Raw genomic sequence first — 11,020 nt, 5'->3', positions numbered from 1 at the left:
GAAGAATAAAAATGGAAAGGGAAGAGGACCCCCAAGGGCCACAGACAGCCGGGGTCGGCCCTGACTAGGTGCACCGAGCGCTCGGTCTGCTCACAAGTTCACCTCAGGTTTCCCTCTCCCGCCCCTCCCACATTCCTAAAGGCTCCGCCCACAATTACCCCGCCCTTTTCTGACTTGCATCTGGCCCCGCCTAGAGCTAGACGTCACTCCCTTCTCCCGCGCTAAGCCCCGCCCCTGTAAGTGATTGACAGCGCGCCCCGCCCATCGCTCGCTCAGTCTCTGGGTTGATCGCATTGATGGGCGGATCGGGCCGGAAGCAGCATGGCGGCCTCACTGCCCAGGACTCAGGTAAATCTGGGAGCGGGGGGCTGTGTGAGCCGGGGCGACCCCGCCGCCGAGGAGGCGCAGTCAGTTGGTGACTTAGCGACATCTCCGGGCGGTTGTGGGGTCGGTGACAAGTTGGACCGATGTGACCGGGGATTGTGCGGTGACATTCCAGCTCCTGTGTGCGGGAATGCCGCACTGTGTGACCGCACATATGTGTATAGTGTGTATTAGGCTGTATTCCCACTCACGTCTCTGCTCGGGGCAGACAACTTTAGAAAAGTTTGAAAACTTCTTTAAACTTTCTGCTCTGCGACTCCTGTGGATCTTGTCCTCTGTTTATGTCCCAGATTCCTGTACCGGGTAAATATATGTTTATTAGACCCCTAGGAACCTGCAGAACTACAACTCCCAGCATGCCATTCCATCCTTGGGTGTACTTAGCATGCTGGGAGTTGTAGTTTGTGCCAGTGATGGAGGATACAGTACACAGCACTTATTTGATAGTGCAGTTTTCTTCCCTTTTCATCTTATTTTTTTAAAGATTTTCTTTTAAAAGTTAATTCTGCGGCTCCTGCTGACATATGATGGTGAATGTGGTCTTCTTATTGGTGAGAATGGCGCAGCGTGTAAATAGTTGAGGTCTTTTCGCCTCATTTTTACTAAATATATTTGATGTTTACACCTGGAAAACCCCCGATGAAAGCCCGAGAGGTGTCTGCACGGGCTCTGGTCAGTGAACACTGGGGTCACAATTTATATAGTTTATATTATACTCCCCACAACATACAAATATCCCTTTAAGTCCATGGCCAGAAATGATCTGAAGGCCGAGTGTGTCACTATGAAGAATCCCCCCATTCATCCACGTCTGTGTCTATACATCGGCATTTTAGAGTGTGCGTGATCAGATCCGGGTTCCTGGGTTAATATTGGCAACGTGACCATAAAAATAGAATGCGATACAGATGTTCTGTGCGCACTTGTAGATTTAAAGTGTCGGAAAAGAATAACGCGCAGTGCGACCTGTCACCTGGACGAACCCATTGAATAACATTGGTCGGAGAGTGGTCTGTGTCACTCAGACGGCACAGGTCCATATAAGTGGTCTGTGTCACTCAGACGGCACAGGTCCATATAAGTGGTCTGTGTCACTCAGACGGCACAGGTCCATATAAGTGGTCTGTGTCACTCAGACGGCACAGGTCCATATAAGTGGTCTGTGTCACTCAGACGGCACAGGTCCATATAAGTGGTCTGTGTCACTCAGACGGCACAGGTCCATATAAGTGGTCTGTGTCACTCAGACGGCACAGGTCCATATAAGTGGTCTGTGTCACTCAGACGGCACAGGTCCATATAAGTGGTCTGTGTCACTCAGACGGCACAGGTCCATATAAGTGGTCTGTGTCACTCAGACGGCACAGGTCCATATAAGTGGTCTGTGTCACTCAGACGGCACACGTCCATATAAGTGGTCTGTGTCACTCAGAAGGGACGCGTCCATATAAGTGGTCTGTGTCACTCAGAGGGCACGCGTCCATATAAGTGGTCTGTGTCACTCAGAGGGCACGCGTCCATATAAGTGGTCTGTGTCACTCAGAAGGGACGTGTCCATATAAGTGGTCTGTGTCACTCAGACGGCACGCGTCCATATAAGTGGTCTGTGTCACTCAGAGGGCACGCGTCCATATAAGTGGTCTGTAAATAAAGAAAATGGAGGGCACCACCGTCATATCATTTACTGGGATCCACCCGGAGTATGCCATATACAGAATATATCAAAAACAGAAAAAGAGGACATACACAAAACCAGGGATCACAAAAAATGAATAAACTAAATTGCAAATTTTATTCAAGTCATATAGGACACATGAACCATTAAAAACATTTAAAAACCACACAAATGAGTACATACCCCAACAAGGGGATGCCCCCCAGAGACCACATAAAGGCTTATTACCACAAAATTTGTGCACGTAAAATACAACAATATACCCAAATGAAATGTGTATAACCTATCTAAATGTGGACTGAAAAATAGCTGCTCCTTGATATTTCTCAATATTCTCCAGGCGTATAATCACTATAGCCTTTCTATTGTTACATGGGCATATAGTTACCACTTCAGAAGATGGTACATCTGTGTGGCCCAGCACCTATACCAGGCCCCGATACAATGCATAACAAATTGTTGGCACCCTAGAAAATAATTCAGATGCCGGAAGTGTCTGGCATGGTACAAAAAGTAAAAAGATAATAGACCATAAATGTACCCATAAATGTTCCCATCAGCAAGCACTGCAGTCTAAAGAAATAAAATAATACTTAACCACACTTAAGACATATAAAGGAATACAAGTGTGTAGAAAGTCCCATACCAGACCTGCCTGTAAAGACTGGATCAGCTAGACCATAGTGGAGAAATTAGGATCTAAAAGGTATGAATAAACCCTATTAGTCTGCCTGAAGCAGGAGACAGCACCCGTAGGGTGTAAAGCCGGTCAAAAAAGGGGGGCACAGAGGCCCAACGCGTGTCGCCACAATTGTGGCTTCATCAGGGGCACGCGTCCATATAAGTGGTCTGTGTCACTCAGAGGGCACGCGTCCATATAAGTGGTCTGTGTCACTCAGAGGACACGCGTCCATATAAGTGGTCTGTGTCACTCAGATGGCACGCGTCCATATAAGTGGTCTGTGTCACTCAGAGGGCACGTGTCCATATAAGTGGTCTGTGTCACTCAGAGGGCATGTGTCCATATAAGTGGTCTGTGTCACTCAGACGGCACAGGTCCATATAAGTGGTCTGTGTCACTCAGAGGGCACGCGTCCATATAAGTGGTCTGTGTCACTCAGATGGCACGCGTCCATATAAGTGGTCTGTGTCACTCAGATGGCACGCGTCCATATAAGTGGTCTGTGTCACTCAGACGGCACAGGTCCATATAAGTGGTCTGTGTCACTCAGATGGCACGCGTCCATATAAGTGGTCTGTGTCACTCAGAGGGCACGTGTCCATATAAGTGGTCTGTGTCACTCAGACGGCACAGGTCCATATAAGTGGTCTGTGTCACTCAGAGGGCACGCGTCCATATAAGTGGTCTGTGTCACTCAGATGGCACAGGTCCATATAAGTGGTCTGTGTCACTCAGAGGGCACACGTCCATATAATCCTTTCGTCTGAGCGAATATAAAAAAAAACAAAAAACCAAAAAGCGGACAGCACTTGCATGAAGCACACCTTACATCCATGTGTCTTTTTTTATTTTTTATTGTGGACACTTGGTCCACAATAAACCCCCTCCCCCACCATCATCCTGAGAAATGTGAATGGGGTACAAGTTCCATCTGTGATGAACGTACATAGAGACCTGGATGTCTGATGAGATTCCAGGAAAGCAGAATTTACGCTCTGTGGAGTCACCACAATTTTTCTGCTTTACAATGTGCAACTTTTCTGCAACATAAATCAGCAGCCGTTATTCCACAGTTCATGGCCTCTTTCACAAGTGCAAAAATTGAGCAGTTTTCTTTTCCTTGCAATCCTCTCTGTTTATTGCTATTTTTGGTGCAAGATTATTTTGAGGCTGTGTGCCCACATTGCGGATTAGGCTTAGGAATTTCTGGTGCGGATTTTGTGCGTTTTTGGTGCGGATTTACTGTGTTTTTTACCTCTGCAGATTTCTATAATGAATGGGTACAAAAACGCTGCAGAGCCGCAAAAAAGAAGTGACATGCTCCTTCTTTTACTCCGCAGCGTTTCCCCACAGAATTTTCCGCACCATCAGCACAGTTTTTGGTTTTTTTTCACATTGGTTTACATTGTACTGTAAATCACTTGCGGATCTGCAGCGTTTCTGCACCGCAAAAAACCCTGCGGATCCGCAGTAAATCCGCAACGTGTGCACATGGCCTAAATGTGTCTTAGTGCAGAAACGCTTGGATGCTGCGCGTTGAGATGTAGTTTCTGTTTTGTACACTTTTTTTTTTTTTTTTTTCCAGGCTTCGCATAGAAGCCACAAGACGGAAAAAAATGTACAAAAAAATGAACGCACAGTTCAACTGCATCTTTAACTGTGCAGCAGCGTGAGTTTTCAGGGTATGTCAGGCTATGTGCACACGTTGCGGATTTGCCTCTGGAATTTTTTGTGCGGATTCTGCATCTCTTGGTAGAAAACACAGGTGCGGATTTGATGCGTTTTTTATATGGATTTTGTGCTGATTTCATGCGTTTTTACCCCTGCGGATTTCTATAATGGTATGGGTACAAAAACGCTGCAGATCCTCACAAATAAATGACATGCTACTTCTTTTGATCCGCAGCATTTTCCGTTCAGAATTTTCTGCACCATTAGCCCAGCAATTTTATTTGTCATTGTGGGGATTCCCTATCAATCAGACAACCCCCACATGTACTCAGGCTGGCTAGTAGCTGTAAATCATGCAGCTGTGGCAAGGAAAACAAAATCTCCGAGCAGTCACAAATACTCTGAGGCCACGCGAGCGACGAGTACACTCGCTCATCAGTACTCGGATGTCTTCCCCGTGTCCAGAGACATCTTGGAAGACTTTCTGTTGGGGAAGTTGTCTTTTCTCTGGTGTGTACACAGCACACATCTCTTGTGCAATGACCGGTCTCGCAGGTTTCTGTACTGTCACTTCGCCTATAGATACGCGGATCCTCTGTGATCTTGGGGCCGGGACAGTAAAGCTTTGATGGTGACTTTGGATGTTTTGCCTCTCGGTAATGGTGATGTGCTCAGCATTCATGAGGTTAATGAGCGCTCTTCGCTGTATGGGAATGTCGGCGTCACTCTGTATCTGCCGTGTGACTCCGACGTGCTGGATCCGCGGAGTGTAATGCATTATTCAGTGTTGGGTGTGTACACGTGGGTGGTAATTTGTGGTGTGTGCACCGAACAACTGATAATACATATGACACCCTTATCAACAGTGTTCCTTGCAGCTGCCATGGGTGCAACATATCATTTGAGGGTTATTCGCAAGTTCTTTAATGGATAAAATTGCAATTTACTAGGGATTTTTTCATTTTCTTACTTACTGCTTGTTGCCTAGGTTACTGGCCACCTCTGCAGTCTTATCAGCGGTGGCTTACAAGCGCTGTGCATAGACTTTGTCAGCATGGCTCCTCTGAAGCTCACCAGCCTCAGTGTCCTGCTTTGGGCCAGTGGTGCGTCCATCCCGGTGGTTCAAATGATCGATCGTTTGGGAGCAGAAGATCGGGCGGCAGAGAAGTGTCGCGCTCCTAACAATCAGTCAAGATGCAATCCCTTTAAGAATCGCGTATTAGTACTGTACTAAATGGACTTATCAAGGTCTACAAGCAACGAGCTAGCAGCCGTCCTGTACGGCTTTGTGCACACAGTGACCGGTGTGCTGGAGATTTTCCATCCAGAATTTCCAAGCAGAAAATCTGCAGTACGTTTTGGTGCCATCATCAAATCCACAGCGTAAAATTGACCTGTGGTGCTGATTTTCATGGCAGTCGCAAGGGTAAAATTTGTGGCAAAATTTGAACCAAAACCAGTATTTGCCGCTTATTTGCTGCTGTTCATAGTTGACGTTTCTTAAGGCTGCGTACACACGTTACGTTTTTGCTGCGTTTTTTTTTCATTGCAGATTTGTCACAAAACCTGAAAACATTCCTGATGCCGGCAAAGTGACTGAGAATCCTGAAGTCTCATGCACACTTTGCTGATTTGTTACCTGCAAATTTAAATTTGCCGCATGTCAAGTCTTTAAGTGTTTTTCCTGCAGATTTCGCCCATAGTAATGAGTAGGGAAAAATCTGCAGCAAAACACGCGTGCCTTGTTCTTGCCAAGAGATGCAGACATTTTGGCGGAAGTTTCCCAAATAATGGACAGGTCACGTCTTTAGCATCTTTAGTGTTTCCCAGCATGTGACATACGACGGATCAAGTGCACTCTGCTGTTTTGATTTTCTGCATTGTTTATTTTATGGGAGGACATTTCTTGAGATCCACCTGAAAAAGCCGCCGTGTGAACGTACCTTAGCGCGGTTGTTGTTATGTCTTACATGAGACGTCCTTTCAATCGACAGCCATGTATCTGCTTGGTGGGAAATCTCATACTTTCTGCTGGGGGTCCTGGAGCCGATGTTATGGGAATAAGCGGATCTTCACAATGGCATGGTCTCTGATGATACAGCCCCTTAGACCGGGCTACATGATGAAAGTGAAGAATGAATATTACTCCCTATAATGGCAAAAGTTCCAGGCAAACTTTTACAAGTTGTTAACAGAACCAGTTTGTTACTTTCTTTTTCTTTGCGGCCCCCTCCTTTACTATAGGGACCTTTCCCTATCTACCATAGAATTCTGCACAAAGAAAAAGAACAAAAGGAACCGAATTCATGCCCAAATTTGTTATTTTGAATAATAATATTTATTAAAGATAAAGTACACCAAAAGGTGGGGGGGAGAAAAATACCAAAAAGAGGGGCACTACACCAGGAGATGGAAACGTATTCTTACAGTATACTGTGGTGACTCATGATAATAAAATAGATCAAAGATATAAATAAATAAGTAAATACATACATGACACCAATATAATAAATATCCACAGGAATGATGCGGCAAGCATGTGCATAAGGGTACACCATAGGAATAAGGTGCAAGTGCAGAGTTACTGGAGGCTAGGATAGCAGAAACTAGTGACTATTCTGAGGATAAAGTGCATACAATTATTTGCTGCTAACTAGTCATAATATAATTGTGGCCACATGAGAATTACCTGTGGGTGATATGAAGACCATCTCCTGGATGCACCCGACCCCGACGCGCGTTTCGGCGTCAGCTGGTTTATTATCATGAGTCACCACAGTATACTGTAAGAATACGTTTCCGTCTGCTGGTGTAGTGCCCCTCTTTTTGGTATTTTTCTCCCCCCACCTTATGGTGTACTTTATCTTTAATAAATATTATTATTCAATATAACAAATTTGGGCATGAATTCGGTTCCTTTTGATCTTTTTCTTTGCGTATCAATTGCTGAGTTTGTCCATCATTCAGTCCATGTTGGTATTCACGGTAGTTATGATTGAGAAATGTCTCTTTTATATATCTCTGTGATTGATTGATTGATTGATTGATTGATTCATTCTGGATGTATGCCTTGCCTTGATATTTGTGTTTCATAGAATTCTGCAGTAGCCACAAGGTTGTCACATTTGTGACTGCAGGGAGTGAAGCAAATCTCCGCAGCGGAGACTTTCCTGTGACTTGTTCTTCAGACTTTAGTGGTCGGTGACAAATCGTCTATTGTACGATCTGCAGCTACCCGGGTTCTGCTTTCCCATCCCAAAATGCAGGAAACGTCATACTCTTTGGGATGCATTTGCTCAGCTGACCGACGGCCAATATTATTCTGTGTGCACAAAAGAAGCGCTATTGTGTTTGTTCCAGTGCGTGGTTCCCAGCGAATTCCAGAGCATTTCACTGACGGAGATGTTGTGTGGTTTTTTTTTTACTAATACTCCTATTAAAGTGGATCTGTCACCATATTTCACAATAAAAACGACTTATGTTATTACGTAGACCTGATGAGGCTGGTGTACTTACTGTGAAAATTCACTTCAGAATGGCTTTGTGATTCTTTTTGTATGTTTTTGTTTTGAGTCCAGCTAGGATGTGCAGCAGGTCTGCATGAGGATTAGCCCCATTCTCCGCAGAGTATATCAATGCAGAATTAGCAGGAATAAGTCTAAAGCTGCTGGGTGACGAGGGCGACAGTGTTCTCCTGCCAGGTGTCCCCCCATGGGCCTGTGCATGAGACGGGGGTCGAGGGTGTCACCCCCTGGACCCGTGCATGAGACGGGGGGTCGACTGTGTCGCCCTCGGGCCCCTGCCAAGAGAGCAGGTTTTGCTTGCGGAAAAAAAACACAGCAAAAACGCACCATGTGAACACACAACATCTTTTAATCTCAGGTGAACCCACAGAGGTTTCCAAGCAGAAGACGCTTTGAAAAACTCGCGTTTTTCCTGAGGTTTCTTTTTTTCCCTGAGATTTTTTTTCCCATGGTTTTTATAACGTTTTTACTGTTGTTTTCCAGCCCCTTTTTTCACTCCATTAAATAATGAAGAAATTGCTAGTGTGTTTTTTTTTTTTGTTTTTTTTTAAAGCATAAACGATGGCAAGACCCTCCAAAAAGCATCTTACCATCCCCCGAGCGTCTTTTGAGCTTTCCCATTGACTTGAACTATAAAGTACGGAGCGTCGTCCAAGCAAAAAAGAGCAGAAAAATGGACCGGTCACAATATAACCGTCCCAGGGTAACGAGAGAGTGAACATCTGCTTTTACTCCAGACATGAATACGTTCATTCTTTTGAACATTTTTCAATAATTTTTCAATCGATTTCCACCTAAGATGGATGTTGCGGTCACATAGCCAAAAAAGATGCATTTCCTGCAGCGGGCTCCACCAGAAACAGTTTGGATTTTCAGCTCCTCAAAATACTCCTATGTGCACATAGCCCAACGATTGTCAGAATGGGGTACAGGAGTACATTGGGGGGGCTACCGGTCGTTAGTAAAAACAAACCTGTAGGGGCACATGACAAATATCATCCTAACACCATAGACTACATCAGACAGCACCAATAGCAAGACGTCTGCATCTACTGAATCAACCGATTCATTCAGCGGGTGAGATCAGACTGTCGGCGCTGCAGCCCATCCACATTGGGTGAACCATAGCAAAACCCCAGCTTTTATCAAGTTTTATTACAGGATCAGTCTTCAGCGCTGCAGTCTATCACACCGCTGCAGTCCGTCACACCGCTGCAGTCCTTCACACCGCTGCAGTCCATCACACCGCTGCAGTCCATCACACCGCTGCAGTCCATCACACCGCTGCAGTCCATCACACCGCTGCAGTCCATCACACCGCTGCAGTCCATCACACCGCTGCAGTCCATCACACCGCTGCAGTCCATCACACCGCTGCAGTCCATCACACCGCTGCAGTCCATCACACCGCTGCAGTCCATCACACCGCTGCAGTCCATCACACCGCTGCAGTCCATCACACCGCTGCAGTCCATCACACCGCTGCAGTCCATCACACCGCTGCAGTCCATCACACCGCTGCAGTCCATCACACCGCTGCAGTCCATCACACCGCTGCAGTCCATCACACCGCTGCAGTCCATCACACCGCTGCAGTCCATCACACCGCTGCAGTCCATCACACCGCTGCAGTCCATCACACCGCTGCAGTCCATCACACCGCTGCAGTCCATCACACCGCTGCAGTCCATCACACCGCTGGACTTGTTTCTCCATCCAGAGTGATGAGCTGTAATGACAGACCCTCATGTTTCTAATCCTGGAAATCTCCTTTCCTCACTGTCGGGGTCAGGGTTTAGGAAAGCTCCATCCTGTCCTATGCATAATAGCTGGAAATTCTGGTCCTTCCACTCGCAGGAATGCCGGTTATCTTTGAAAACCTCATTAGCTGAATCGGCAATAGTCAGCGAGCTGGCGAGTAACCCTAGACGTTCCAGCCTACAAGCCGAGCATGAACAGGGAAATGCTCCCACTGTACTGTAAGACACTGCTTAAAAAAAGCAGGTTTTGCTGCGTGTTTATTGCTGGATTTTTTTCATTTGTGTGTGTTGATAAAGTTTAGTGCTCCCCCCCCCCCCCCCCCCCAAAAAAAAAAAAAAAAAAATTAAAAATCATGATTTAACTTCCTTAGGGTTTTGCACCTGAACTGTTTTTTTTTTCAGCCATCTGATTGGACAGTGCCTGATTTGGAATTGCTTACAACCTTCAAGATTTGTTTCAAAGTGGCCTGCTTTTTTTTTTTCTTTGTCATGGTTATTACATTTGCATCATTCTACGTACCAACCTGCCACACACACGGCTGTGCATCGTCTCACAGACCCTGTGGTCAAGTCCCGGCTTTAAAAGTCTTGACTCTTGTTCTCCGGAAGCATGGAATACTTATGCAAATGATCCCACATTCTGCACATGTAGCCGAGCTCCCGCAATCTGGCCTCGCTGGTTTGTAACCGCCGTGTCGTTCACTTCTATGATAGCCGAGCAAATGGGGTGAACGATGAATAATCGCACGGGTAAATGGATGGGAGAATATTCGCACAAAATGACTGTTCAAACCAAGCAGAGGCGCTCGGTGCACCCTTGGTGTGGCCGAACAGCTCAGCTCAGCTTCCCATCAACTAGTTTTCCGTCTGTCTCCTGTAATGCCAAAGCTGTCAATTAAGAAAAAGAAGGGTGGAGATAGATGCTAAAAAAGTAGGTGGGAAGGTGAACTGCTCAGTCCCTCCATGTGTACACCGAGCGCCTTTGCTTGGTTTGAACAGTCATTTTGTGCTGAATGTATACTGATGTCTGGACAAGGCTGTTTGACCTTTCGCTATATTTCATGATGTTGCCATTATAGTCCGAATCTAGAATGTCTAACGTTGAATGTGTCGTCAATAGAGAGCGGAGAAAGTCGCTGCTAGAGTTCACCAAAAAGATCTGCGGGGCGCTGGGGCAGCGTTCACCAGGGCGCTGGGGCATCATCCACCTCTTTGGTTTGTGTCTGCTGGTCCAGAGCCCCGAGAACCTCTGAGTGTCTGCAGTGCCTCCTCTGAGAAGAAGCCCCCCATGATGTCATTACATTGCAGCTCGATGTCATGGGGG

The 11,020-nt window shown here is 46.1% G+C and overlaps 1 protein-coding gene across 2 annotated transcripts in view; it reads left to right on the top strand.

Moving 5' to 3' along the window:
* Positions 1-234: 234 nt before the first annotated feature.
* Positions 235-11,020, top strand: part of EPS15 (epidermal growth factor receptor pathway substrate 15) — an 83,051-nt gene continuing 72,265 nt past the window's right edge. For both annotated transcript variants that reach the window (XM_077278684.1, XM_077278682.1), the window contains exon 1: positions 235-348. In XM_077278684.1, the coding sequence (XP_077134799.1) occupies positions 322-348 (27 nt within the window). In that variant the 5' untranslated portion in view covers positions 235-321. The remainder of the gene's footprint in view (positions 349-11,020) is intronic.

Source organism: Ranitomeya variabilis, chromosome 8, assembly GCF_051348905.1.
Source record: "Ranitomeya variabilis isolate aRanVar5 chromosome 8, aRanVar5.hap1, whole genome shotgun sequence".
Taxonomy (NCBI): Eukaryota; Metazoa; Chordata; class Amphibia; order Anura; family Dendrobatidae; genus Ranitomeya; species Ranitomeya variabilis.
This window is presented reverse-complemented; position numbering and strand designations above follow the sequence as displayed.